This window comes from Oculina patagonica, chromosome 3 (genome assembly GCF_052425735.1).
Source record: "Oculina patagonica isolate OP01 chromosome 3, crgOcupat, whole genome shotgun sequence".
NCBI lineage: Eukaryota > Metazoa > Cnidaria > Anthozoa > Scleractinia > Oculinidae > Oculina > Oculina patagonica.
Window position 1 is genome coordinate 4,786,792 of NC_135760.1, and position 24,557 is coordinate 4,811,348.

General features: G+C 39.5%; 5 protein-coding genes across 6 annotated transcripts in view; 4 read left to right on the plus strand and 1 right to left on the minus strand.

Annotated features, from left to right (window-relative positions):
• Nucleotides 1-3,472, plus strand: part of LOC144645139 (chymotrypsinogen A-like) — a 26,146-nt gene extending 22,674 nt beyond the window's left edge. Inside the window, exon 7 of the mRNA XM_078504619.1 lies at nucleotides 3,332-3,472. The gene's annotated coding sequence lies outside the window, so the exon portion shown is untranslated. The remainder of the gene's footprint in view (nucleotides 1-3,331) is intronic.
• The window catches only part of LOC144645113 (E3 ubiquitin-protein ligase TRIM71-like), a 19,910-nt gene extending 5,789 nt beyond the window's left edge, over nucleotides 1-14,121 (plus strand). The window contains exon 2 of the mRNA XM_078504589.1: nucleotides 11,362-14,121. Within this exon, the coding sequence (XP_078360715.1) occupies nucleotides 11,506-13,761 (2,256 nt within the window). The 5' untranslated portion in view covers nucleotides 11,362-11,505 and the 3' untranslated portion in view covers nucleotides 13,762-14,121. The remainder of the gene's footprint in view (nucleotides 1-11,361) is intronic.
• LOC144645149 (chymotrypsinogen A-like) lies at nucleotides 5,828-8,970 on the plus strand. The gene is made up of 4 exons (XM_078504630.1): nucleotides 5,828-6,257; nucleotides 6,744-6,950; nucleotides 7,402-7,652; nucleotides 8,068-8,970. Exons 1-4 carry the CDS (start codon nucleotides 5,843-5,845, stop codon nucleotides 8,368-8,370), a joined length of 1,176 nt encoding a protein of 391 aa, XP_078360756.1. The 5' UTR covers nucleotides 5,828-5,842; the 3' UTR covers nucleotides 8,371-8,970.
• Nucleotides 9,164-24,557, plus strand: part of LOC144645152 (trypsin-2-like) — a 50,321-nt gene continuing 34,927 nt past the window's right edge. The window contains exon 1 of the mRNA XM_078504631.1: nucleotides 9,164-9,254. The gene's annotated coding sequence lies outside the window, so the exon portion shown is untranslated. The remainder of the gene's footprint in view (nucleotides 9,255-24,557) is intronic.
• Nucleotides 15,504-20,262, minus strand: LOC144645175 (putative skeletal organic matrix protein 5). Of its 2 annotated transcripts, none has more exons than XM_078504660.1 (4): nucleotides 19,668-20,262; nucleotides 17,346-17,400; nucleotides 16,668-16,806; nucleotides 15,504-16,157 (listed from the first exon to the last, which is right to left on the minus strand). In XM_078504660.1, the coding sequence occupies exons 1-4, from the start codon at nucleotides 19,885-19,887 to the stop codon at nucleotides 15,639-15,641; spliced, it is 933 nt and encodes a 310-aa protein (XP_078360786.1). In that variant the 5' UTR covers nucleotides 19,888-20,262; the 3' UTR covers nucleotides 15,504-15,638. The 2 variants fall into 2 exon arrangements, with proteins under 2 accessions (XP_078360786.1, XP_078360787.1); XM_078504661.1 differs by lacking the exon at nucleotides 19,668-20,262 and adding an exon at nucleotides 17,785-18,109.

A 24,557-nucleotide genomic window follows, 5' to 3' on the forward strand; every position in this document is an offset into this window, starting at 1 on the left:
CCATCAACTCTTCCCCTACCGGCTCTTCTACATTTGCAGGGTGTGAGCTGCTATGCTTTCAAAAGCATTTTTCCCTCAAAACAATTCGCTAACTCGGTTCTCCCACATCCCCTTCATTTCTGTTTTGTTCAAGTCTCAGAGGATTGAGTATTTTACTCAGATTAATGTGATACAATGGTCGCGATACAATAGAAAGCAGCGAAAGGACCTGTGTTTAAAACTAGCACTTTCAGTAAGAACGATCACTGTTTAATGGGATATCCCAGGACATTAATCTGTCAAATCTCGCAGGTAACAACTGCGATGAAAACGATGTGAAACGCACTAAAGTTTTGGAAGAGGAAAATACTCATATAGTCTAGTTATAAATAACATAATAAATGACTTTATTTAAAGAAGAAGCCACTTCAGCTTTAGCTGGTTTACGTGCAGATCCTTTATCCAGATCCAGTTGGAATGAGGGAGGAAAACCGGAGAACCCGGAGAAAAACCCTGGGGCAGGGACAAGAACCAACAACAAACACAACCCACCTATGGCTCCTGACCGGAATCGAACCTGGGCCACATTGACAGGAGGCGAGCGCATTCGCAACTGCTCCATCCCTGCTCCCCTATTCAATACAGCAAATTCGAGAAAAGCTGTCGGAAAAAAGCACAAAAGTGAATAGAATTCACATTCAACCCTTCTTGGTTGCAGTTGATTTGCAGCGAAGTCTTTGCGCCAATCAGAGTCTTCCATTTGTCTCGACCCAAGGACGTCGGCAATCAGCGAGTAAAGGGAGCAGGTGCTTTCTTCGATGACGAGGAAATTCCGTTGTCCGTTTAGTTTAGTTTATTTGTCGCACACATTTATATTTACAAGAAAAAAAAATAATAGCAAGAAAAAAAAAAGAAACAAAAAACCGTGCTACAAGAGACAGAAACAGGGGAAAGCTGCAATTGAAGGGGTATCAAATGGTCTTTGCGAGCATTTGCGAGCATGCGAGCACAGCGTTTTTCTTTGCGAGCACGAGCATTGACAAAAATTAGCCTTGTGAGCAACGAGCACTTTTCAAAAACCTACCTCCACTAAAAACCGAGCATGCGAGCACTTGTAAAAATAAGCGAGCACGAGCAAACGAGCATCCACTAAAATTTTGCGTGCATTGCGAGCACTGCGACATTTTGAGGGACCATTCATGACCCCTTAACTGAGACAAGAATCAAAAAGGGATAAAAATATTTCACACTTCGAGAAGACAGAAAGAAAGAAAAAAACGTTGAAAAAATTATTGCGGCTGATATAGACTAAGCTAATCTATTATCTTATTAATAAGATTCTTAAATTGAGTAATTGTAGAGCTATTCTTAATTACACTGGGTAGATTGCAATTTTTAACAGTCCTAGGAAAGTATGAGTTCGAAAAGTATGACTGGTGGTGGGAAGTACTGAGAAGGAAATTACCTGGATCAAAGTTACGTCTAGAATAAGAGCAAGTTGCAGGTTGTAAGAAATTACCAAAATTTGCATTAACTAATCCAATCTTATATTTAAGTAAAAGAGTCAAGTCATGTATTTCTCTACGATATTCTAACGGTACGCAATTCCAGCTGTATTAAGCTATAATATAATAATATAATAATAAAGACTTTATTTAACGAGGGTAACATAATTTACTGGTGGCCCAGTAGTTTGCAATATGGCCCTCCCTCCCTCTTGGGGGATAGTTGACCTCCATACCAAGGCAGTTTTTGGTAAAGGGCGTGTTCCAGTATGTTGGTACCCTGACTTCATCCATATCGAGTACCGTTGCCCCTGCCTCGTGTGCGTATTCTGTGTTGTTGCTTTAGTAGAGCGAATTGTAATGAAACGTTTCCTGCGTAGAAAAGAAACAAAGACGTATTAGCCAGACTGGCTGATCTTTGTTGAGACACGATGTGGCATTGTTGAAGCTGAACAGGGCCCTGAGATACAACAACAGAGAGTGAGACCAGTCTGTCTTTCAGAATCAAACTTTCCTTCTCTTAAAATCTGTTTCGTTACTGGATGGGGAACAAACGAGAAGAGTAAACAAAATCAATCCCAGGTATGTACCTCTGCTAATTCAGGAAAGAAAACAATGTGTTAGTTGTATTACAGGCCCATACACACTGTAATGAGCGCCAAGGACAGCGGAGAAGAAAAAGCCGAGGCAATTATTTGTATGTACGTGTATGTACTTAGGCGCTTAAATTCTCGGTTTGTTATTAACTATCAGCAGTTTGTGTTTTGTACCACAAATCCCTTGTATTCAGTTTTCATTTCTTACTGCAATGCCTTCAGAAAGCAGGAGCAGATCTCTTTACATAGCTTGTCGCATGATTTGTAACTGAATTCGCTGGAGCTGAGCTCTCATTCAGGTTATCCTGGGCCGGAGAAGGGTCGGAGAACGCTCTCCGCGACTTGCATAGCTCACCGATAGGGGGATAGGGGGAGCAGGGATGGCACAGTGGCGAGAGCGCTCGCCTCCCACCAATGTGGCCCGGGTTCGATTCCCGGACTCGGCGTCATATGTGGGTTGAGTTTGTTGTTGGTTCTCGTCCTTGCTCCGAGGGTTTTTCTCCGGGTTCTCCGGTTTCCTCCCTCCACAAAAACCAACACTTCCAAATTCCAATTCGATCGGGAATACACGGCCCCACAAGCTTATAGCTTTAAACCTCACCGTGTCTTAATAAAGGTAATTTATTTATTTATTTATTTACCGATTCCCTCTCTCCTTTCTCAATGCAACATGTTTCCATTTCTTTCCTAGCATAAGAATAAATACAATTAAACTTTACTTAATCATGGTTAAAACGCCAGTTAAAAAATGATACAAAATGATACGTGTTTGCCGTGTGGGTGCCCGTTGAGGCGTTGAAGTCATTGATTCCCTTTCAAAACCTTGCTATGGTTAATGGCTTACGTAGATTAGACGGCAGTTCATTCCAAACAACAGCCCCAGATTAAACAAAACTGTGATTAAGATAATTAGTTCTTGGTTTAGGTACTTGAAAAATGTTCTCAGAGTTGCGGATACTGTAGAAGCTTGCGAGCGGAGAACAGATCTTGCATGTATGGGGGCGTTAAATTGCATATTCGTGTAGGGCATGACGCGATACTAATGTTTATATTGTTGAACTCCCCCTTGTCCCACGTGGCACTTGTCAGAGAAGCAATAACTTGAGGGGTTTTGGATTCTGCGTCACAACTAGCAAACCGCATGCGCTGTGCAGGTTACGCTCAAAGCGGAATTGACGCATGTCCAGTTGATAGTGGAGGACCTCTGGTATGTGAGAGGAACAGCAAGTGGCATCTAATGGGCGTGGCCAGCTGGGGTGCTGGGTGTGCTCTGTAGTAACTTTAGGCTAGTAGTACTATTGAAGTTTTGATTGGGTTAACTGCAAATCAAAGCTGTCGAGAATTCTTAAATCAAACAAAGCTTTGATAGTTCAGTTTCAGTATGAGTCAGTTTTGGACAACTTAGTAGTGAAATCAATTATGTATTATTACAAAGGAGCTATTATTGTCCAATAGATAGGATCTTGCCCGTTTCGTTTTTGCCATAAATGTTTACTACATTGTACAATTAATAAAACTTGTTTAATAACTTTGCTACTGAACCGACAATACAACAAGCTATTTTCCACTTTGTCCCCAGGGTCCTCTCGGTAGTAGGCGAAATGTTGGGGAAGACCCAGGGACTTGGCTTGACTACCCCTTCATAAAAATGGGCTCAAAACATAAAAGTTATACTCCCGAAATTCCTTCAAAGATGCCAAGGCACATCAACTTACTTTTTGATTTTCCGTTCGAGCTACGTGAACGGTAATCCGTTGCCTGAATATTGCGAATTTGAAAATGTTTACTATGTGTTTTATACAACAACATGCATGGCCGCGACCTTGGAAATAGATCGATTCTGTATGTTTTAAGTGGCTTAGGGTTTTGGTACTGCTTGCAGCTGTTGTATTTCAAAATTTTCCCAGTTGCTATATTTATACTATGGCACCTCTAAAGGGTTCACGAAAACAGGAATTAGTTGTCAAGAAATAAAATTGACATTTAATTGACCTCTTTTGTTTGCTAGGACGTGGATTAATTATGGCCTGTTAAGTTTTTGGAATTTGCAACTTAAGAGTTTGAAACCCACATGAGAGCTACACCTCAAAAAATTATTTCTATAGGTTTAAAGGGCTTACTAAATTTTATATGATGGGATTTAGTAGATTTAGTAGACATAAATTTTTTAATTTCTAGAAGATACAGGGCCGCTGTGAGCAAGAGACCGTTTGACCTTTCTCGCAGCTTAAAAGCTAGCTCCCGCGTATCGTATGTCCTTTATCGCAGGTCACGCTATAATATAACGTAATCTTTGTTGAGTCAACATAGGGAAATCTAAAAAAATATATATAAAATAAAATATTACTGTTGTACAATTGAGTAACTGTGATCTACGAAGAAAATGTATTTTTAACTTTGCATCCTTGAGCTGTGAATTCATAACTACTGTATTTATTTGAATTCCATCAGATCTTAAGTATTCTTTTTATACAATCACTAACATTGCTTGTTAGGTTTAAAAAAATGTAAGCTGCAGTTGGATAACAGTCTTAAAAGACCCCTTGTGAAACGTCATCGCTTCTGCATGTATTACATGCCGTTTATTTTTTAATGGCAGTTTCTTCTCAATATATGGCGAGGTTGTAGTCCAAAGCTTGACCGTGGCGCAAAAATTAGTAATTTTCTGCTCTTGGATTCTACCCAGTCTTTGCGCGCTCTTTCATTGGCGAGCACAAAGCACGAGAAAGATCCTGGGAGGGAGTGATTCCCCGCCTCTGTTCGCAAAATTTTGACGTCACGGGCTACACGAAAATGACGTTGGTTACTAGGCCGCAACCTTGAAAAAGAAGCCATTTTTTTTTTTTTCCGAGGGGGGTGGGAGGTCTTTCTAGGGACTGGAATCTTAACTCCTGACCCTTGGCATTCTCAACTTAATTTAATAAATTTGTATTTAGCACATACTATACTGGGCACACCAAATCTGTCTGCATGTATAAATACTGTTTTACATTTAATTTTTGTAGCGTTGTGTTGTACACACAAAAGTGATTGACCAGGGTTTTTTTTTTTTGGAAACACTTAAAATACTGTGGGAGAATTTGATAGTGTTTATATAAATGTTGCGTTTCAATTTTTACCCTTCGTAAAATCTGGTATTTCCTTTTTTTTTACCATTTTTTTTTTATTTTTTACCATTTACCAGAACAAAGGAAAACACCAAATGATGCCAAAGGTAAAATAGACCATATTCGTATTCTCGGTATTGAACTGGAACTAGCTTGCAATGGAGGCTAATGCGGGAATCATTTCAAATGCAAATGACATGAAGCTCTTTTTAATGATATTTCCTCGCATCAGCCCCCATTGTAAGCTAGTTCCAGTCTTATACCGAGAATACGAATATGGTCTATTGAACCATAACATTAAACCTCGCCTATGACTCACTCGGATTTAAATAAACTTTAAAAACTCGTTAAAAATTTTCGTGTTAAAATCCGAACCGTGACGATGGTTTTTTGGCTATGTGATCCTAATTAGCATATATTTTTACGATTTTATTCCGTTTTTTTTTTCTCGTAGTTTTAGTTTTGAATAAGAAGTACTATCTGATAAATGAGGGCGAGTGTTTCATCACATCTCCAAACACCTAAACAAATACTCCGCTGGGCATCGTATTTTCAATTCTCTAGCTTCTCGGTGTTGTGAAATTCGATGCAGAGTTTCATTTCATACTTCCAACAGGTTATTTAGAAAACGACGGCCATTGTTTATTTCTAAAATATGTTATTTTCACACTCAGACAGTTCACAAGGGCCAAATAAGTGTGACACTGCATTCCAGTCCCACAAGAACAAAGTCACTGTAAGCTGGTTAATCAACGTCGGATTGCTGACACCTGATACCTACAAGGAGATATGCTTTGGAAAAGTCTTCAAGGGAATACCATTCACAATCCTGTGCTGGAACAAAGTAACAAACGCCTTTGCCTTTTCAAAATGCGATGGATCGTTATCCACGTGGTGTAAGACCAATGTCAAGAATCCCAGAGCAAGGAAACCCCGTGATGGTTCTATCATTGTGTCAGTGGAGATGAACATGAAAGGCAATTTTGGCCAGTTGGTATACTGGGAGATACTCTGGGCTGGCATACACAACAGGGTTATTGATGAGATGCTCTACTGCACCTATAGAGTTGGTATGTAGTATTGTTATGATAACGCATAACAGTGTTCTCGAGACTGAAATTATCAAAAAATGACAAAAAACGAAATTATTGTTTTTAAAAACTTCTTTTCTCCAGTTTTAATACCGAGGGCTCCTGTTCAACAAACAGTCTATGAGCCTGAGTTTCTATGAGTCAATAGGCGCAGCCGAGTTGATCTTATTATAGGAATACAGTATAACAAAGAATTTTAACAACGCGAACAAAATCTACGCGTTATAAAATGTACGCCAATTTTCGAAAAGTTATTTTTACTTGCATAAAATTAACACAAACGGAACCGGCGCGTGTCTCCTGATGCTTGCAAAGATTACTGATGTTTTACGAATCCCATAGAATTTCTTACAGCAAAAAGATACAAAAGATACGAAGCAGTTTTGTACGTACCAAAGAGAAACTATCAAAAGTGCTATTTGACTCATTTCAAAATTTGTTATTTGATTTTCTTCTCTTCCATAGAAAGTTTTGATTGTGGTAAAAAGCCACCCCGTTCTAGGATATATGGGGGCACCAACACTCGTCCAGGGGCGTGGCCCTGGCAAGTGTCATTAAAACATCGATACAAGGCACATCTGTGTGGAGGATCAGTGATTGGTCCACAGTGGATCTTAACAGCGGCTCACTGCTTTGATGGCTTTAATCCAAACGATTTCACCATTATTGCAGGTAATCCTAATTGACTTTTTCACTAAAAAAGGGTCACTACAAAGAAACTGGTAGCACTGTTGCGAAGGCTTACAGCTCTGTTATTTAAACACTTCTTAAGTCCCGGCTAAACGATTAAATATTTTCATCTTACTTCGAGCTGCAACGACATCGTTTAACGTTCACTGGGCTGGCTTACTTCCAATCAAACAATGGTCACAATTTGTTCCTTACGCGAAATGCTAGTCTATAAGTTTGAGTTATTAACGAGCAAACATATTTCACCCAGAACGACGTTTAATTGTTTAGTTCACTAGGAAACTCATTCCAAATAAAAGCGAAAGTTTTTCAAGTTAGCTGGACAATTTTTTCCAGCTGTTTTAAACACTCACAGGCCCATTTCTTAAGCAATAAAAACAAGTTTGATTGTATTTTAATTTCATTTTTTAATTGCTTTATTTATTCAAACCAGGGGAGCATCATCTCTTGACAGTAGATGGTTTCGAGCAAGAGGTTGCCATCGAAAAGCTCTTCATACATCCTCGGTATAACATGACCTGTAGGTACAACAACGATGTGGCGTTGTTGAAGCTGAACAGGACTCTGAAATTCAACAACAGAGTAGGACCAGTCTGTCTTCCAGACTCGGAGTTTGCATCTGGCTCCATCTGTCACATCACTGGGTGGGGGACAAATGGCAACAGCGGTAAAAGGCGTCCAAAGGTACATAAGATTAATAATTGGGCTAACTTAAGTATGCCGAGGAGCGCTAAAAAGAGCCTTGTTAGAGAAAGTTTTCAACAAATGACTTTTCGACTTTCTCATTTATCTTATAACGGAGGGAATTTCCTAGCGGTCCTTCATTCTAAAACACAACTTTTACTACCCTTCTGGATACTAAATGCAAGCTTTTGATACTCTGTTAAAGACCACAATAACTTTTACTAACCTTAACCCATCCTCCCTTCCCTATATAAAAATGACAACGGTCATCCTTTTCCCTACCCCGATGATTTAGGACAACAATTCACAATTATTCCTACAAACCTACACTACAAAAACTCACCATGCGGGCTCGGAAGTCACTAATAATTTGCGAAAACTAATCTTCATGAAACTATTTCGCCTTATTTATCAGACCTTGAAGCAAGCTAAACTTCCTCTTGTGTCACGTGACACTTGCAAGAGAAGCTACAAGGACTACCGGTCTTCTGGCTACTGCGTCACAAAACGCATGCGCTGTGCAGGGTACGCTAGAGGTGGTGTTGACGCCTGTAGAGGTGATAGCGGAGGACCGCTGGTCTGTCAGCGGAACAGGAAGTGGCATGTCATGGGCGTGGTCAGTTGGGGTGCCGGGTGCGGACAAAGGGGACGCTATGGAGTCTATGCTGATGTGTTGCAGCTCAAGCAATGGATACAAGAAACGATACAAGATTCATGATGAGGAATCTTAATTGATTGTGGATAAATGATTTATTCACCTTCCTTGTGATTTTCATTACAGTACTAGTTAACCCAACCTATATTGTAAAATTGTTTCTAAAATATGGTCACGACCATCTCAATATTAGTTGTCCTCGTTTTTGTTCTCTGTATACTTCACAGGATTCCAATTTTATGTTATGTACCTCACTTCGGTGTTTTTTATGTCTACCTGCGATTTTGTTTTTTCGTTCTCCGCCTTCTAGCTTCGTTTCCATTTTCTTGGTATTTTGACTCGCCCCACTCGCCCGGCCTGTGTGACTGATCCAAACTCACGAATGAGATCGCACGCGGAGAGAGCACCAGCAACACTACATGCTGTCTTAGGAGACGTCGCTGCAAAAAATAAATAAATTAAATTAATCTGATAACTATATTAAAAGTTGTACTTGTATTTGGTGAAAAGTATTTCTGTAATGAATGCTTTTAGCATTCCATCACTCTATTTTCTTCTTTTTCTTCGTCGCCCCGTTGACTCCCAATTCACCTTCAACAGTTTACCAGTTCATTTACCCAGCTTTTATAGTAAAATTTAGATTATACTATAGGCCTTGCGAAATTAATACCCCGAAATAAGCCCCCAGACCTGAACGCAAAACCCCTCCAGTAACACCCACCCTCGTCCCCCACCACCCGAATGCATATATAATCCGTGGGCTTATATTTAAATTCAAATCTAACGAGAAGTTTAAAACTTCTTCAAATTATAAGCAGCCCTCTCTTATAGACATTGTTTTGTAATTGTTTTGATTATTTTAGAATCGTTTTTCGTATGTCATCTTTGTACGTAACATGATGCAACAGCACACTATTACCGTTTTGATGGTCAACAGACCGCCAAAGGTTTCATAGTATCACTAACATTTCCGTCGCATTGTTTCATTTGCTATCAAATTTTTGCATGCTCGAGAGGGAGGATACCAAACGCCTGAAAAGGATTGGAATATGAATTTCATATTCCTGTTGATTGTTGCGTCTCACAGTTGTGTGGTATTCGCTCATTCAGGTATCGATTCTTTTGATTCAGGTTAGAACCAGCCCTGTTATATGTCTACTGTGGGAAGAGAACCAATCAACACTGCTGAAACAAGCACGTAAACATAGACAAATTAATGAAGATGAAGTGTTCAACATGACTCGAGCATGGGCAAAGAAAAATTCTGAGTCCCCGACGGGAATCGAACCCATGGCCTCCCAGATACCGGTTCGGCGCTCTAACCAAACTTATCAACCGTAGCTCAGTTGGTTAGAGCGCCCAACCGGTATCTTCACATCAAATTTACCATCTTTATTATTTACTAATAGAGAAATTAGTTCCCACCTTTGAACCAAAGTACATCAAATCACCTGAAGAGAGACATTACCACCTTCAATAAGATTTATCTCCTGAAGTTGTGACCCCGGCGAATAAACGACCGAACAAGCAGTTATGAAAAGTACTGGGCTATTTCTTTAATTCTATTCTTTTTAGGATAAAACGGATAGGCTTCTGGTTAGTTTAAGGTGCTCAGCTAAGAGGGTCTGAATGGGGTTTAAAGTTTAGTGTTATTTGCTCATAATTTTCAGTGTTTTTACATTGGTCAATTTTTTAATGTTAAATGTTTTCCGTAGTGTTTGGAAGGTTTTTCGTGAAAGATTTAAGCATTGTAGATTCTTATCTGCCCTTCAAAAATCGGATTAAATCACTCATGCACTTAGAGAAATTTTCGAATTTCTCCTCGAAAATCTCCGTTAGCCTTCGGACATCTTCGGCAGTCTTGGAAAATTTTCGACAATATTCGTAAGTCTTCGGAAATCTTCCGAAATGATCGGAAATCGTCGGAAAATGGCCGAAAACGGCTTCATATACTAAACAAAATAATATTGGCCTTTTGGATCCGTTTTTGTTTCCTTCTGTATAAAATTTACTGTTACAGTGAATTTTTTACTGTTAGTGTTAAAATGCCTTAAATTTAACTGTTTCATGTTACAGAGCCCAAAAATTAAGTGTTTAGTGTTATCAAGGTACCCCCATTCAGATCCTCATTTCAGCACTGCGTAGCCTGCGTAGCTAGCCTGCGACTCGGCTGCGAGTACAGCCGCCTCTCACGCTCCGATCCGCTTGCTGCGTTCGTGACATTAAAACTCTCCTCTCCGAACGCAACAAGCGGATCGGAGCGTGAGAGGCAGCTGTATTCGCAGGCTACTAGGACGTGGATTTTGGCTTTCGCGCATTGGCCAAGAATTTGAAATTTGCATCTCATAGATTCTACGCAAATAATTCAGGACGTAACAAATCCATCGAAATCGAGCATCGGAAAGCTAATCGATTTATCGATACTACTCGAAAGTGATCGATGCTTGTCGATTGATAAGTTAATTTATACGCCAATCAGAATTCAGGAAAGACGTTGTATATTCGACGGTATATTTTCAACTCAACCTTCCCATCGTGCGCTGCGATCTTATCATCTCGACGAAATTTATATATAAAAAAAGTTACACAACACTTTCTCGTGGTATACTATGGAATACAAGTGACTCGTAGGATATTCCACAGTATACCACTCGAAAGCGTTGCATAACTAGTATTTAATCGATCGAAATCGATAATAACAAAATTCCGACTTAAATGGTTAACATAACATCGATTAAAAGAAATGAAACACTATAACTCAAGCAGCTCAAGCAACTTTAAAACTTACCTTTAAAGCTGAGATAACTACTCTTCTCTCTAGTCGTCTATTTTCCTACTAAATTTTTCAATATTTTTCCTCCAGGGCCTCTACAGACAAGACTATGTTGAAAATGTTTAGCTGGTTGACCACGCATCACCTGTTTCGATATGATTTACTGACGCTGATTATGCAGATTATGTGTTTTGCAATCTTTTCTAAGCTGCAAAGGTCACGCTATTTTGGTCACAATTCTTAGAAATCTTGGCAATCAGTCTGTAAACAATTCTTAGAAGTTAGACAGCATGACAAACCTCTTGTGATTGGCCAATGATATCAGTGGTCAACAGTATGATAAATACGGTATTTGATCACAAGACTTCATTGTTAGCTGCGGAGGCGTTTTAAACTCCAAAGCTTCGTTGTTGTCCGCCTTTATCATGGATATACAAACCTTGCTAAACAATCTTCATGAAGAAGTATCCTGTCCTGTGTGTATGACAACGTTCACGGAACCAAAGCAGCTGCCCTGTTTACATAGTTTTTGTCTTCATTGCTTGGAAGGAATTCAACGAACGAGCGGACGCCGTGATATCATAGCATGCCCAGAATGCAGGAGAGAGATTAGACTCCCCACAAGTGGAAATCTTAACGATCTACCCACTAACTTTCGAATCAACAGTTTGCTGGATGTGTTGGCTATCAGAGAGTGCAGTACAGATGGCGTCAAATGCGGAAATTGCGACAAAAAAAGCGCACAGAGCTCATACTGTTTCCAGTGCCTTGGATTCTGGTGTAGTCATTGTATTACAGCTCATAACATAATCCGCACTAACAGAGAGCATAAACTGCTAGCGCTTAAAGACTTTCAAGATCAAGACATCGATGAGGTGTTAAAGCGACCAGCATTTTGTCCAAGGCCAGGCCACGAAAAGAAAGAATTGGAATTCTTTTGTGAAAAATGCGAAGTTCCCATTTGCAACGCCTGTGCTCTGACAAGTCATGAAGGTCACGCCAAGAAACTCTTGGAAGAAGCTGCAAATGAACGAAAGTTACAAATCAATTCTATGATTGAATTGCAAAAGGAAAAAGTGCAACAGAAGAGAAACAGAATCGCCAAACTTGACGAAAACTGCGTTCAGATTGAAGCAAAGGCCGCTGCCGCGAAGCAAAACGTAAACAGGTTTGTTGAAAATCTGACGGCAGTTATCGAAGCGAAGAGGAGGGAAATATTAAACAAAGTGGAAATTCAAATGAAGGAATCTGTCGAGCGTCTGCGAACTCAACAATGCAAGGAAGACAATCAAGTGAAACTGATCGAGACAGAAATCGCGAAAACTAAAACGCTTTTAAAGCGAGGTCCAAGCGCTGAGATTGTACAACTAGATAAACTCGCAATAAACACAATCTTTCAAGAAGGAGTCGGCGATGAAGGAGACGAAGTCTACTGTGACGTTGAAGACCTTTGTCAATTCATTTTCGTACAAAATGAAACATTAATGGAGAAAGCAATCACTGAAGGAATCGGCTCATTCAAAACATTCCTCAGCAAGACTGAAGCGCAGCAATCGAGCGCCGAAGGAAAAGAAATCAGTGAAGCAACTGTTGGACTTGAAGCAAACTTTGTTTTGACGACAAGAAATGCTGAAGGAGAACAATGTTACGAAGAGCGTGACTCGGTAACAGTGGACATTAGAAATCATCAAGGCCATGACTGTGCGACGAAAGCGCGAGTCCAAGATAACAAGGATGGCAGCTACAATATCAGCTATTTTGCCAACGAAACTGGAAAATGCGACGTATCAGTGAAGGTAAATGATGAACACATCCGCGGTAGCCCTTACAATGTTCAAGTGAAACCCAGACAGTACAGAACCGTGTTGTCTTTTGGAGAATACGGTTCGTCTGCTGGAATGCTTTGCTATCCTTGGGAGCTGGCAGTGAATGAACGCAATGAAATCGCAGTTGCTGAGACTAGTAACCACAGGGTTTCAGTTTTTAGTAGTGATGGGACTCACTTACGATCGTTCGGTAGAAAGGGTGATAAACAGGGAGAGTTCAAATTCCCTTGCGGCGTGGCTTTTGATAAGAATAGTAATATTATAGTAGCGGACAGGAATAACCACCGAGTCCAAGTTTTTAGTGAGCAGGGTGAGTACCTGAACCAGTTTGGTGGCCAAGGAAGTCTTGATCACCAGCTTATGTATCCTCATGGTTTATCTGTTGACAGTGACGGAAATGTTATTGTTGCTGATTCAAATAACAAACTAATCAAGATATTTTCTCCTAGCGGTCAGTTTTTTCGTAAAATTGGCGGTGAAGGCTCTTTCACCTATCCCTATCACTGTGTCGAATATGACAAGTATCTTATAGTGTCAGACAATCATGAACACTGTATCAAAGTGTTCAGTAGGGATGGGAATTTTCTGTACAAATTTGGAAAGAAGGGGGAGGGAGAAGGGGAATTCAATGACCCTGGTTACTTGTCAGTTAACAAGGCAGGACACCTGATGGTCTGTGATTCATACAATCACAGGGTTCAGGTTGTCGAACTGAGTGGAAAGATTGTAACAAAGTTTGGAACAAAAGGGAGCGGGATAGGAGAGTTTAATCAGCCATTCTCTACAGTAGTTCTTAGTGATGGTAGAATAGTTGTGTCTGACTTTCGTAATCATCGAATTCAGATGTTTCAGTAGCTTTGATATCAACTAACCTGTGACCTAATTAGTGAAACGATTTTGAACTACTTGTCAACTTGTACCGTCGTTTTGGGGGACTATGTCTGTCTATAGTAAGTTACAAATTTGGAATGAAAGCTGCCAACCAAAATTTCTTTTTTAAGTGTGAGAGATTTAAGACAGAAAACTGAGATCTTTTAAATTTAAATGCCAGGGGGCTATAAACAATGTATTACCTAATTGTAGTAGATTAATTACTTGTCACCGAGGTAATCTGTTTTGAACTCGTAAGCCGAACGGTTGTAAATATCAGTTTACTAAAACTACTTAAAATTTTTTAAGGAATTTATATTGAAGTTTATTTAGCAAATATTGTTTCCTTGGATTTTCTGTAAATAAATAGTGAAACACGCTTTCCCTAAAATTAAGTAAATTTTTGTAAATTTAGCTACCAACAACTATTCTTAACTGTAGCCAGTTTAGATCACTTGTCATAGAAATAACTACACATTGTAACCTGTATTTTGATCTGTACCTTTTAAAACAAATTTTCAAAACATAAATTTGTTGTAAATAAGTAGTATTATATTTTGTGACATAAATAATCTGCGTGACATTTACTGATCATGACTTACGAAAACCTGATCAATACATCCTTGTAAGATGCGAAAAGGTAATGAAATGTGAATAAAATGAAGTTTTTTCCAGAGTTTAAACTGGTGACCATGTCATTATTGGGAGCAGTTTGTAGGGGCGTGATATGATTACTTTTTAATTGGTTTGAAACAGAAGCTTATCACCTAGCGAGATGATAAGCTCTTGATTTGAAATGATATCATGTACTGGATTGTACTGGATATAACCTGAGTATACTAGAGTCAATAAGCTATTAACAAGGTTGGATATTGTTTTTCAAAAATTCATTCAATTTCCTAAAATCGAAATGGAAATTATTAGATGATTGATTTTCAGAAATTTGTTTTTAAATTTGAATATTTATTGCTGCAGTGTGCTCTAAGCAAAAAGTGAGTGACGCATTTGATCGAGTGGAAACGTTGCCAGTAAACAAATTTTCCCCACCACTTTAATCTCGAGAGAGATCATTCTCGATCCCAGGGCTTTTCCCTTGAGATTAAAAACTTGAATGACCAAGGTGTGTTAATTTTTGGCCAGTTTCGGGGTACCTCCGGATCTAATTCGTTATTCGTCGGTTGATACGAAATCCCGGAAAATCCCGTACCATTTGCTGTGTGCCATCACCTAGAGTATTATTCAAATTTTGCCTAAACTGAAATTAAGAATAAGGCCAAAAAAAATTAAATATTATCTTACTAGGTTATTACAGTTAGTTTTATAGAATGAGATAAGAGGGCTTCTTTACTTATCATGAAATCGCAAATCATGAGTAAAATGTCCTTCTACTCGCTTGAACTGCTTGTCAAAGCCAGCGCGTGTCACGTTGGCCGATCGATAGGCATTGTGGGATGTTTCCTCTCCCACTGGCTGCCAATTATAAATAGAATTGAGTTCAAAATAATTTTTATTAGTTTTTGGATTCTTTCAGATCAGTGGTCGATCTAGGGGAGGAGTCCGGGGGGTCCGGGTCCTCATTTTATTTTTAGGTCAAACTGAGGTCCGAATGGCCGGAGGAAATGATTTTCGAGTGTGCCCCCCTTATTTCAGGGTCTGGATAATCGCCCTCCCCCACATTAATCAATCCTGGCGTGACAGTGAAAACCAGTAATACCAAAACATCCCAAACCTTTATTATTAATCACAAATTCAAGGTATCGGTGTTACCAATACAGAAATTATAAGCACTATGCCCGCTTGTAGTAAATAAAGTTATTTTAAAGTTCTTATTTCCCATTGTCTCCGTGCAGTGTAACAGAAGATCATTGGACCAGTATGTACCCCATGGCTTTGATGTGTTTGTTGCCATTATCCGGGCTAAAGGCAGCCTCGTTGCCACACGTGTTTGTGTCGTCATGCGACCCTCCGGTCCCAAACCCGATCCTGGAGTCGCAGCTATTGCAATCATTTTCTTGATTGCCAATTATGCCAATTCTTGCTTTAGCGCCATTGGGATTTCCTCCGATAGAATTGAACCCTTCTTGGTTGCAGTTGGTTTGAAGCGATGCCTCTGAACCAATCAGAGTCTTCCATTTGTCTCGACCCAGGAACGTATCGCGATGCTCTCCATCGGCAATCAGCGAGTAAAGGGAGTTCGCGCTCTCTTCGAAAACGATAAAATTCCGTTGTCCGTTGGCCTCCATACCAAGGCAGATCTTGGTGAAGGGCGTGTTCCAGTATGACGGTAACTTGACTTCATTTGTGTCGAGTGCTGTTGCCCCTACCGGGAGTCCGTAGTCATTTTTGTCACTCCAGTAGGACGAATCGTAATGAAACGTGTTCTGCGTAGAAGAGAAAAAAAAAAGAAATTAACCAGACTAAAAGGATATGTTGCATGGATCTTTGTCAAGATACCTGATTTTACTTATTTGTTTACACCTCTTGCCCACCGGCCTTTCACTCGCGCGCTGTTCTTTTGAACAACGAGCAAACTCTCACCATTTAAGAGATTAAATAAAGATTTGCTACAAAATAAAATTTAAAATGTGCTCAAGCTACCCCTGCGTGAATATTCTTATGAGCCAGGACTTCCACTTGCGCCTCCCCTTTCCACCTTCCCCCTCAAAAGTCCCCACGGGATGAATAGACCTCTCCTGGACTATTCAACAGTCACCCTCATCTTTAGAAACTACTACATTTGTCCTTTCTTCCCGTATATAGTTCGTCAAAGGAGTATCAAAAATAAAAATAAAATTAAATTAAAAAAAGCAGAGAAACAACATAAACACGCTAAAAAGTGTCGAGAAAACGAGTGAAAAGAGAGAGTGCTTGTAGTCTACTATGTATTGTACCTTAGAGCCGTCTATCTTCATCACCAGTGTCCATCCTCCACCGCCGCATTCACCGAGGCCGGCGTCACTCATGTGACAGTAAACAGATATTTTTCCAACATCCTGCATCGTCAAATCGTAAGGTTGGTCTTCCTGTGCCCTGAAAGATCGTAAGTAACCGATTTGACTTCGTTCTAAAAAATTCTGAATATTATCTCATACGAAAGGCGAATGAACCATAGCTGAAAATGCGACAGCCTAGTCGCTAAGAATTCTCTCTTTCTTGTTTTATGACCACTTTCGGTGACGTCACTGCTCACGATAGAGTCCAGACTCTACTCAGCTCCCTGAGCCGTGAACGCGCGGCCTAACGCCTAGGAACTAGGTTGGCGGTGAGACGGGTCAGTGAGACCCAAGTAAGATTAAAAATGACAGATAGAAAACAAAGCAAAACAATAATGTGTGAGAAGCAAGCCAGCTGAGTAAGGTCAGGATATTTAAGAACATCCTAAGAACCCACCCGAGTCTAAATTTTGGTAAAAACTTCGACAATAAAAATGTAGTCCTTTTAGGAGGAGGGGAGAGGGTGGAGGCGGTGAAGAGATTAGATCAACGCCCTTCTTCTGTAAGGCAATAGAGCCATTTTGAACTGAAAAACGGGAAGTTGGCTTAAAAGAAGTAACAGTCAGCAATACTTACTTGGACTTGTCATAAATCTCTTTGCACGAAGCTGCTGGTTCTGGTGACCCGGAACCTATTTCAACAACAAAAAAGAAACGTAAGTTTGCTAATCTCCGTTAAATTACTTATGATTAATTAGAGCAGTTTTCAATTGAGTGTTTGTAAAACCAAAACCAAAGTAATTACTCCGGCCAATCACAACGTGTCCTTGAAGGACACAGACAATCCAGTGAACCAATCAAAACTCGAAGCAAATACATGTAGCTGGCACGAAGCGCGGGAAAACGTGCGCGAGCGAGTCACGATTGGTTTTGGTTTTAGTTCTGATTGGCTGAGAGCCTGAGAAAGTGGCGCGAGATTTTTAGCCAATCATTGAGCATAGTAATGCAAAACCAAAGCAAACGCAATTTACTTTCGACACTCAAGTGAAAACCGCTCTAACGAGATAAACCGGAACCTATTAAAACAAAAAATCGGTCCGCGATGCGTACGTGTGGGGGCTTGATAATTTCAAATTTGATTCTTCTTTTTTGTGAATTCATTTAGTACATTCAATAACTTTAAGGCTGCTATTTATTGCGGCAAATAATCTTTGCGATTTTCAGCAAATCGCCAAATTTAGTAGCCACAGTAATTTCTACTCGCGAGATTTACCCTGTTTTGCAGTTTAAGCAAGATCAAAAAACAAGATCAAGGAGCTCTTCGAGCCACGACTGACTTTTTTGCCAAGTTAAAAAGTTCAGTTTTCATTCCTTGAAAATTTATGTGCAACAGTGATTCAAACATTGATAGCGGAATGTCTATTACATTGATATAACATATTTTCACCTAACTTTAAAAGTATAATTGAGAGGCGCACTCGGGTAGGCATCTTACTGGGAAACGATAGTTCGCGAGAGGTCCCGAGTTCGAACCCCAGAGGAGACAATTTTTTTTTCTTTTTTCCTTTTTTTTTCCTTTTTTAACCAGTAGCACTAAAATGGTTTGTTTATTATATCGCTGCATTGCAGAATAATTAACATATATCAGAACATATAGCCATATAGACTGATTCAAGTACAAATGTATTAAATTGTCCTGTTTCATCTGAAAAGCTCTTCCTTTTATTCCCAACAACTGGCAGCCACGCACGCGATTTTAGCCAACGCTCTGGTTACTAGATAGATCCATCGTTAATGAAGCTTATGTGAAACCCGATTTAGTTTTCGAATATTCCTACATAGGCCGTTTTACGGATATTGACTTTGCCCCTTCGCATCCTATAATATATATTTTTCTTTTATTATGGTAATTGCGGAATTATCACAATAAAAAAATAAATCATTTTAATAAGCATTATAGGATTCGAAGGGGGCAAAATGCCGTATCCGTAAAACGGCCTATGTACGACGCTAGCTGGACATATACGAAAGAGATCGATTATTACATCGCTTTTCGTAAGCGTAAAAGCTCCTCTTGAATTGATGTGCAACCTGCACAGACTTCCAGCCAAACGAAATGTTGGCTAGTATGACTTCGTGAGCTGCTGTAATGACGAGCAACTACAGGAACAGCTGAAATTAAAGAAACCACACAAAACGACACGCCAAAATCCAATATAGCCTACTCGACACGCACCGCCGACCTCATCCCCAGGCTCTCTCGCAGAAGACCACGTGACGCAAGCAAACCCACGCACAAATAAATAAATAAATAAATAAATAAATAAATAAATAAATCCCTCAGTCGATGCCAATGTGGAGGCTTTGCCCCCACAAAAAACGAAACGTAAGTTTGCTAATCTCCGTTAAATTACTTATGATTAATTATGATTTTGGGGAAGTGACGAGAAGTCGGGATTCTACTGTGAATATGAACGAGCTCAAAGAATTAAGTGAGTCGGCTGTGTGTCACATAACACAATATTAAAAACCATTTATTGATGCCCTCCCGCGTTTAAATTTTGGTTAAAAGCATTCCGGATTTCTTTTGCGTTTCTCTACAGTTTCAAGTCAAAACCACAGGGTTTTGTGTTGTTATAAGTCCAGTTTATATGCAATGCAATAGAATGATCTTAAATTGCACCGTGGCGTACCCTCTTTAAATCAAGAAACAAAAAGACGCGAGCAAACTGTATTATAAAAATTTGTCTGAATTTTTTTTCGGAATTTGCATTCATATCATAGCTTATATTATTACGTGGGTGAAAGAAACACCGCCTTTCTTTAATGAGACGAAAACAGTCGTAAAGACGTTTTATAAAGCTACAAAAACGCACATACATTTCCATTGCTTTTTCTATGCTAAAATTGACGTTTTCACACTTCATCTAACTTTGAAGAACAGAATGAGTAAACTTACCTGACGAAGAACCACTTCCACTAGTCCCTCCACTCGCCAACAGCTTGGCTAACGTGGCATTTATCTGGTCTAACTTCGCATCTATCTGCTGGAGGTCAGCTAACTTCGCATTTATCTTCTGGAGTTCATTACAAGCACGGCATCTTTTACCTTTTACGACAACATGGAATATGCTTGTAAAATTAAGCAACAGAAGAACTATTGCCGTGGACAGCTTCATTCTCCAATTCTTCGAGAAAAACCTCAAGAGATAAACTGAGCTTCGACTTTAACTTCGACGACGTGTTCTTCTTGTATATGGGCTGCTTAACTGGCCTGGTCAGTTTCTATGAACATGTTTCTGCTCGCAAAATGAACAACTGAGAATTAGTGACAGTTGTTTCCTAGGATAATTTCAGCTATCTGAGCGGAGAATTTCTGCCTTGTCGATCAAGTAAACAAACTCAAACCCTTAACCAATTCCAAATCTCTATTAACCCTAAAACCTAACACAAACATTCATCTCTAACCCTAAATCTTATCCTTATTCCTACCATAATTCAAAACCTAACCCTTAATACCCTAAAACAAAATTCACGTCTGAGAAAATAGTGACAGATGGTACCTTAATGCCGGAATTAAATAGGCTTCTTTCGACGTATTAAAATTTAGCTTAGTGGCGAGGCCTAGAGCACACGAACAAAAGAAATTTTACAAGCATGTTTGTTCATTTCTTTTGTTTGTGTCCTCTAGGCCTCGCTACCAAGCTGAATTTTAATACAATCAAAATAAACCTATTTCAGCTAACGGGTAGAATTTTTGCCTTCATTTGTCGATCAGATAAATACATTTCAAAGATCCATCGAGGAATTTAGAGAGTATTTCTGATCATGATTCATTGCTAGAAACCAAGGCTACAATTAAGGGTGGGAAGTATGTTTTCCTGTGTAAGAGGGCAGATTTCAGATCAGAGTTTGAATAAGTTCGGTCTCTTTAACATTCTCAAAAATGTGGACGTGGGAAAGCCTCAAATGTGTTGAAATTTAGAAAAATATAGTAGTAAGCATTTTGTCAAGGCATATTCCCAGTTTTGTGCTGCCGGGTCATTTCAGAGTAATCCAATGAAATGAAAAAGATTCTTCTCTCATTTCGTAGTCATTTGCATTCATTACCTTTCCGTATTATATACCATGAATGCGGCATACTTTATGATCACATCTTTATTCCCACGCCACAATTTCTAACCCCGGAGTAACTGGTGATAAAATGCAGAATAAGTTGGTATATACTGGCTGTAAACTTAGTAAAACTCAACAAAAATCTCAACCCTTTATTAACAATCTTCCACGCGCACCCCCACGCAGCCCATCCCTCATTTTTTCACAGTTGACGCACCACGGAGAACCTGCTCTCTTACGCAGAAAAGTCATATCACAACCGGTTATTATCGCACTGGTTTTTTGTCAAAAAATGTCTTAACAATTTTGTCCCCCAAGGCTTCCAAAAAATGCTGATTAACTGAACTTTAATGACGTGTTCTCCTCGCGTGCGCTGCCTAACCAACCTAGTCTTTTTATGAGCATTTCTTCTGCAGTCGCAAAATCGACATCCGAGAACTGGTAATATATGCTACCTAGGAAAATTCAGCCAACTGGAAGAATTTCTGCCTTGTCGATCAGGTGACTAAAATATACATTAGCAGTCTTTTAGCTTGCCAGAGGAATTAAGAGGGTATTTCTGGTCCGTATTTATTCCATATTTCGACTTATCTTTACCTTTTTCCCACGTCCAAACTTAAGAATGGCACTCCTGTGTGGGCGTGTTTAAAACACGAAATGGCGAAATGGCGAAATGGCGAAACGGCGAAATGGCGAAATGATACTGAAGATAAAAGCCAAAGTTATACGATATTACCGTTGTACTGGAATTTTCATATGTTGCCGAATTCATCCTTGTAGATAAGTCCCGAAAAATAAAAGAAACTGCAATCACAAATTCTCCGTCACGTAGACCCGTCACGAACCTAACACGAACCTATGGGTAATTTGGATTCCAGTCTCTCCCTGTTAACAGGGCGCTGTTTGATACGCCTAGGACATTCTTGATCGAGATGTCGGCATTTCGTTTAGACATTGGAAGAAAATGATTTGTTTATCTCGTATTTACCACCGAGTCTCGGCTATGAAGTAATGCTTTGAGCTCCAACATTCAAAAGAAATGGATTAACAAAACCAAACCTACTTTGCGATAAAGTTCCGGGTAAAGTTCATACACGATATCAGTGGCAAACGTTCTTTGTACAGAAACGGAGTAACGTTCGATGTCTATATCAGTCCTTCGATACAATGTAAGCTCTGTAGTGCAGTGCAGATACTGATAGGCAACTTGGCAAGTGCTAAATGAAAAAAATATCCTGGTTTGCTGCGACCTTTCAGCATTGTGATAAGTGACAAGTATTCATTATATTTCTGGGCCAGAACATTGAAATGTTCCCTTGAAATAATTCAGTCTAGACATGTAAACAGAACTACCTTGAAGTTCAAAAGGAAACCAAACTATATTATTCACGTGTATTTATCTTAACATTTCGCCATTTCGTCATTTCGCCATTTCGCCATTTCGCCGTTTCGCCATTTCGCCATTTCGCCATTTCGTGTTTTAAACACGCCCCTCCTGTGTTAAAGACCAAACTGTTTCGAACTTTCTCAAACATGGTGTTAACATACTGACAGCCAATCTTATCATCTTATCCCAAGGGAATATTCTCTTTCTTATCCTTATCTGCACTATAACACAAGAAAGATATACTTCCGACCTTGTAGGCTTAGTTCCTTGAATATAAAAGCACTTAGAATTTTTAGCGTACTTTCCCAGCTTCACGTGCACTTACGGATCATGTCAGAGTGAGTTTCTGCTCTCGTGTCGTAGTCATTTGCATTCGTTAACTTTCCGAGTTTTATACCGAGGATGCGTGCATACTGCATTATTTCTCCCATATTGTGATAATATGCAGAATTCTTTGAGAACTAAACCTTAAACATGCTGTAACTGAACTCCTTTCGTTTTCTGTAATTAAAATATGGAATAATACTCCTGTGAGGGAATAAAATATAGCTGAATTTGGGAAGAATAAAAAAATATAAAAGCCAACGTAGAAAATATTTGTTTTTCTGAGTTTTCAGTTTAGCAAGTTCTGTCTACTGTTCTTGTCGTCTCCGAAGATTTGTTTGCTGTAAAAGATCCCAGCCTTCCGGCAGCCAGCAAATTTCCCCAGGAATAGCAGAGTTTCTACAGGTTTTTATAACAGGCTTCCCCAGGTCAAAAATCTGTTATCTCACTCCAACATAACGAAAACTTCGAGAAAGAAAATAAGGCAGAACAATTTTGATATATGCTGATTTGCGTTGTCGGTGTCAGTTTTGCGTGTATATCAAAACCCATTCGCTTTAATAACGTTACCCGGATGGTCTAAAGGCTGGTTTTTATTGGGCATAAGCACAACTATAAGCGCAAGCCGCATAAGCATAACCGCATAAGTAGAACGAATATATTCGAGAAAGGTTGTTGGGAAAAAGCGCAAAAGTGCACGCGACAAGACCGAAAGGTGGTTTGGGTTTTCACTTGAATTTTGCATATTGGCCTAGAAGAAATGTACAAGTTTGTATTTTTGCACGTGAAAATTTTGTTTGGCCTCTCACACCTTTTTCTGTAGCTTTGCTTTTTCTGTCGCATGTCTTTGAGTTTTTATAATTCTTCTAAAATTCAGCGTGGCTCAAAGTACCTTGTTTCCACATGTCTGAAGAGAACATGCAGATACCGTATTTATTCGATTAAGCGCCCAACCTCGAATAAGCGCCCACCTCGAATAAGCGCCCATCCTGTAGGTAGGAAAGGTATATTATATTTAAAAAAAAGCGCCCAGCCTCGAATAAGCGCCCACCCCCCTAAAATGAGGGCAAAAGAGGAATTTTGATTATTGTTGAAGTTGAGATTAAAATTGACTAAGTACTACTAAGAGACTATACCGAAGACCGAGTTTTTTAGTATTTTTTACTGAAACGTTCAATGAACATTTAAAATTCAGCTTTCGTATACCTTCACGTTTAGTTAATATACATGGTTTAATTGTAAAAAGAAACGTACTGCTTGCTTCAAATGGTGAAAATTTAATAAGCGTCCATCCTCGAATAAGCGCCCACCTCGAATAAGCGCCCACCCTCAAGGTCCAAAAATTTAATAAGCGCCCAGGGTATGTGTCCTCATTAATAAAATTTCACAAAAGCACACCAAATTCTGTCAAATATGAAGTAAAGCTAAGTAATATGGAAATGTCAAACAACACAGTCAAACATGAAGTACTCATTAAACAATACCTGCGTTCAATTCTGGACATAAATACACTTCTATCCATACCACCTGTCGATCTTGTCTCGTGCACTTTTTCCGACAACCTTTTTTCGAATTGGCTGTATACATTCTTCTAATGCCGTACTCACTAGAAATCACCGCGACATAAACATAAGCACAACCACACGAAGAACACACAATTTTATTGTTATGCTCATGCTTATGCCACGATGACTCCTAGTGAGAACAGAAAAAAAAGAATCGGTGTCTTCGTTCTTCTTACGCGGCTATTCATGTGCGTGTACTTATGTCCAGTGCAAACAAGCCTTAAAGGCCCCGTCCACACTAAAGGCCTGGCAAAACGAGGAATCGTGTTTTCAGAAACACTCCTAGCGCGCATGTTTCCCCAATGTTCCCAGTTTTGCCATATGGGAAGCATTGTTTCCAGCGTCAATTTTGGTTTCCAAGAAGCAAAATTTGCTTCTGCTACACCGCAGAAACATTCTGTGTTTCCGCGCGACATGGCACCATGGTAAAACGAGAAAGCAATTATGGAAACATGTT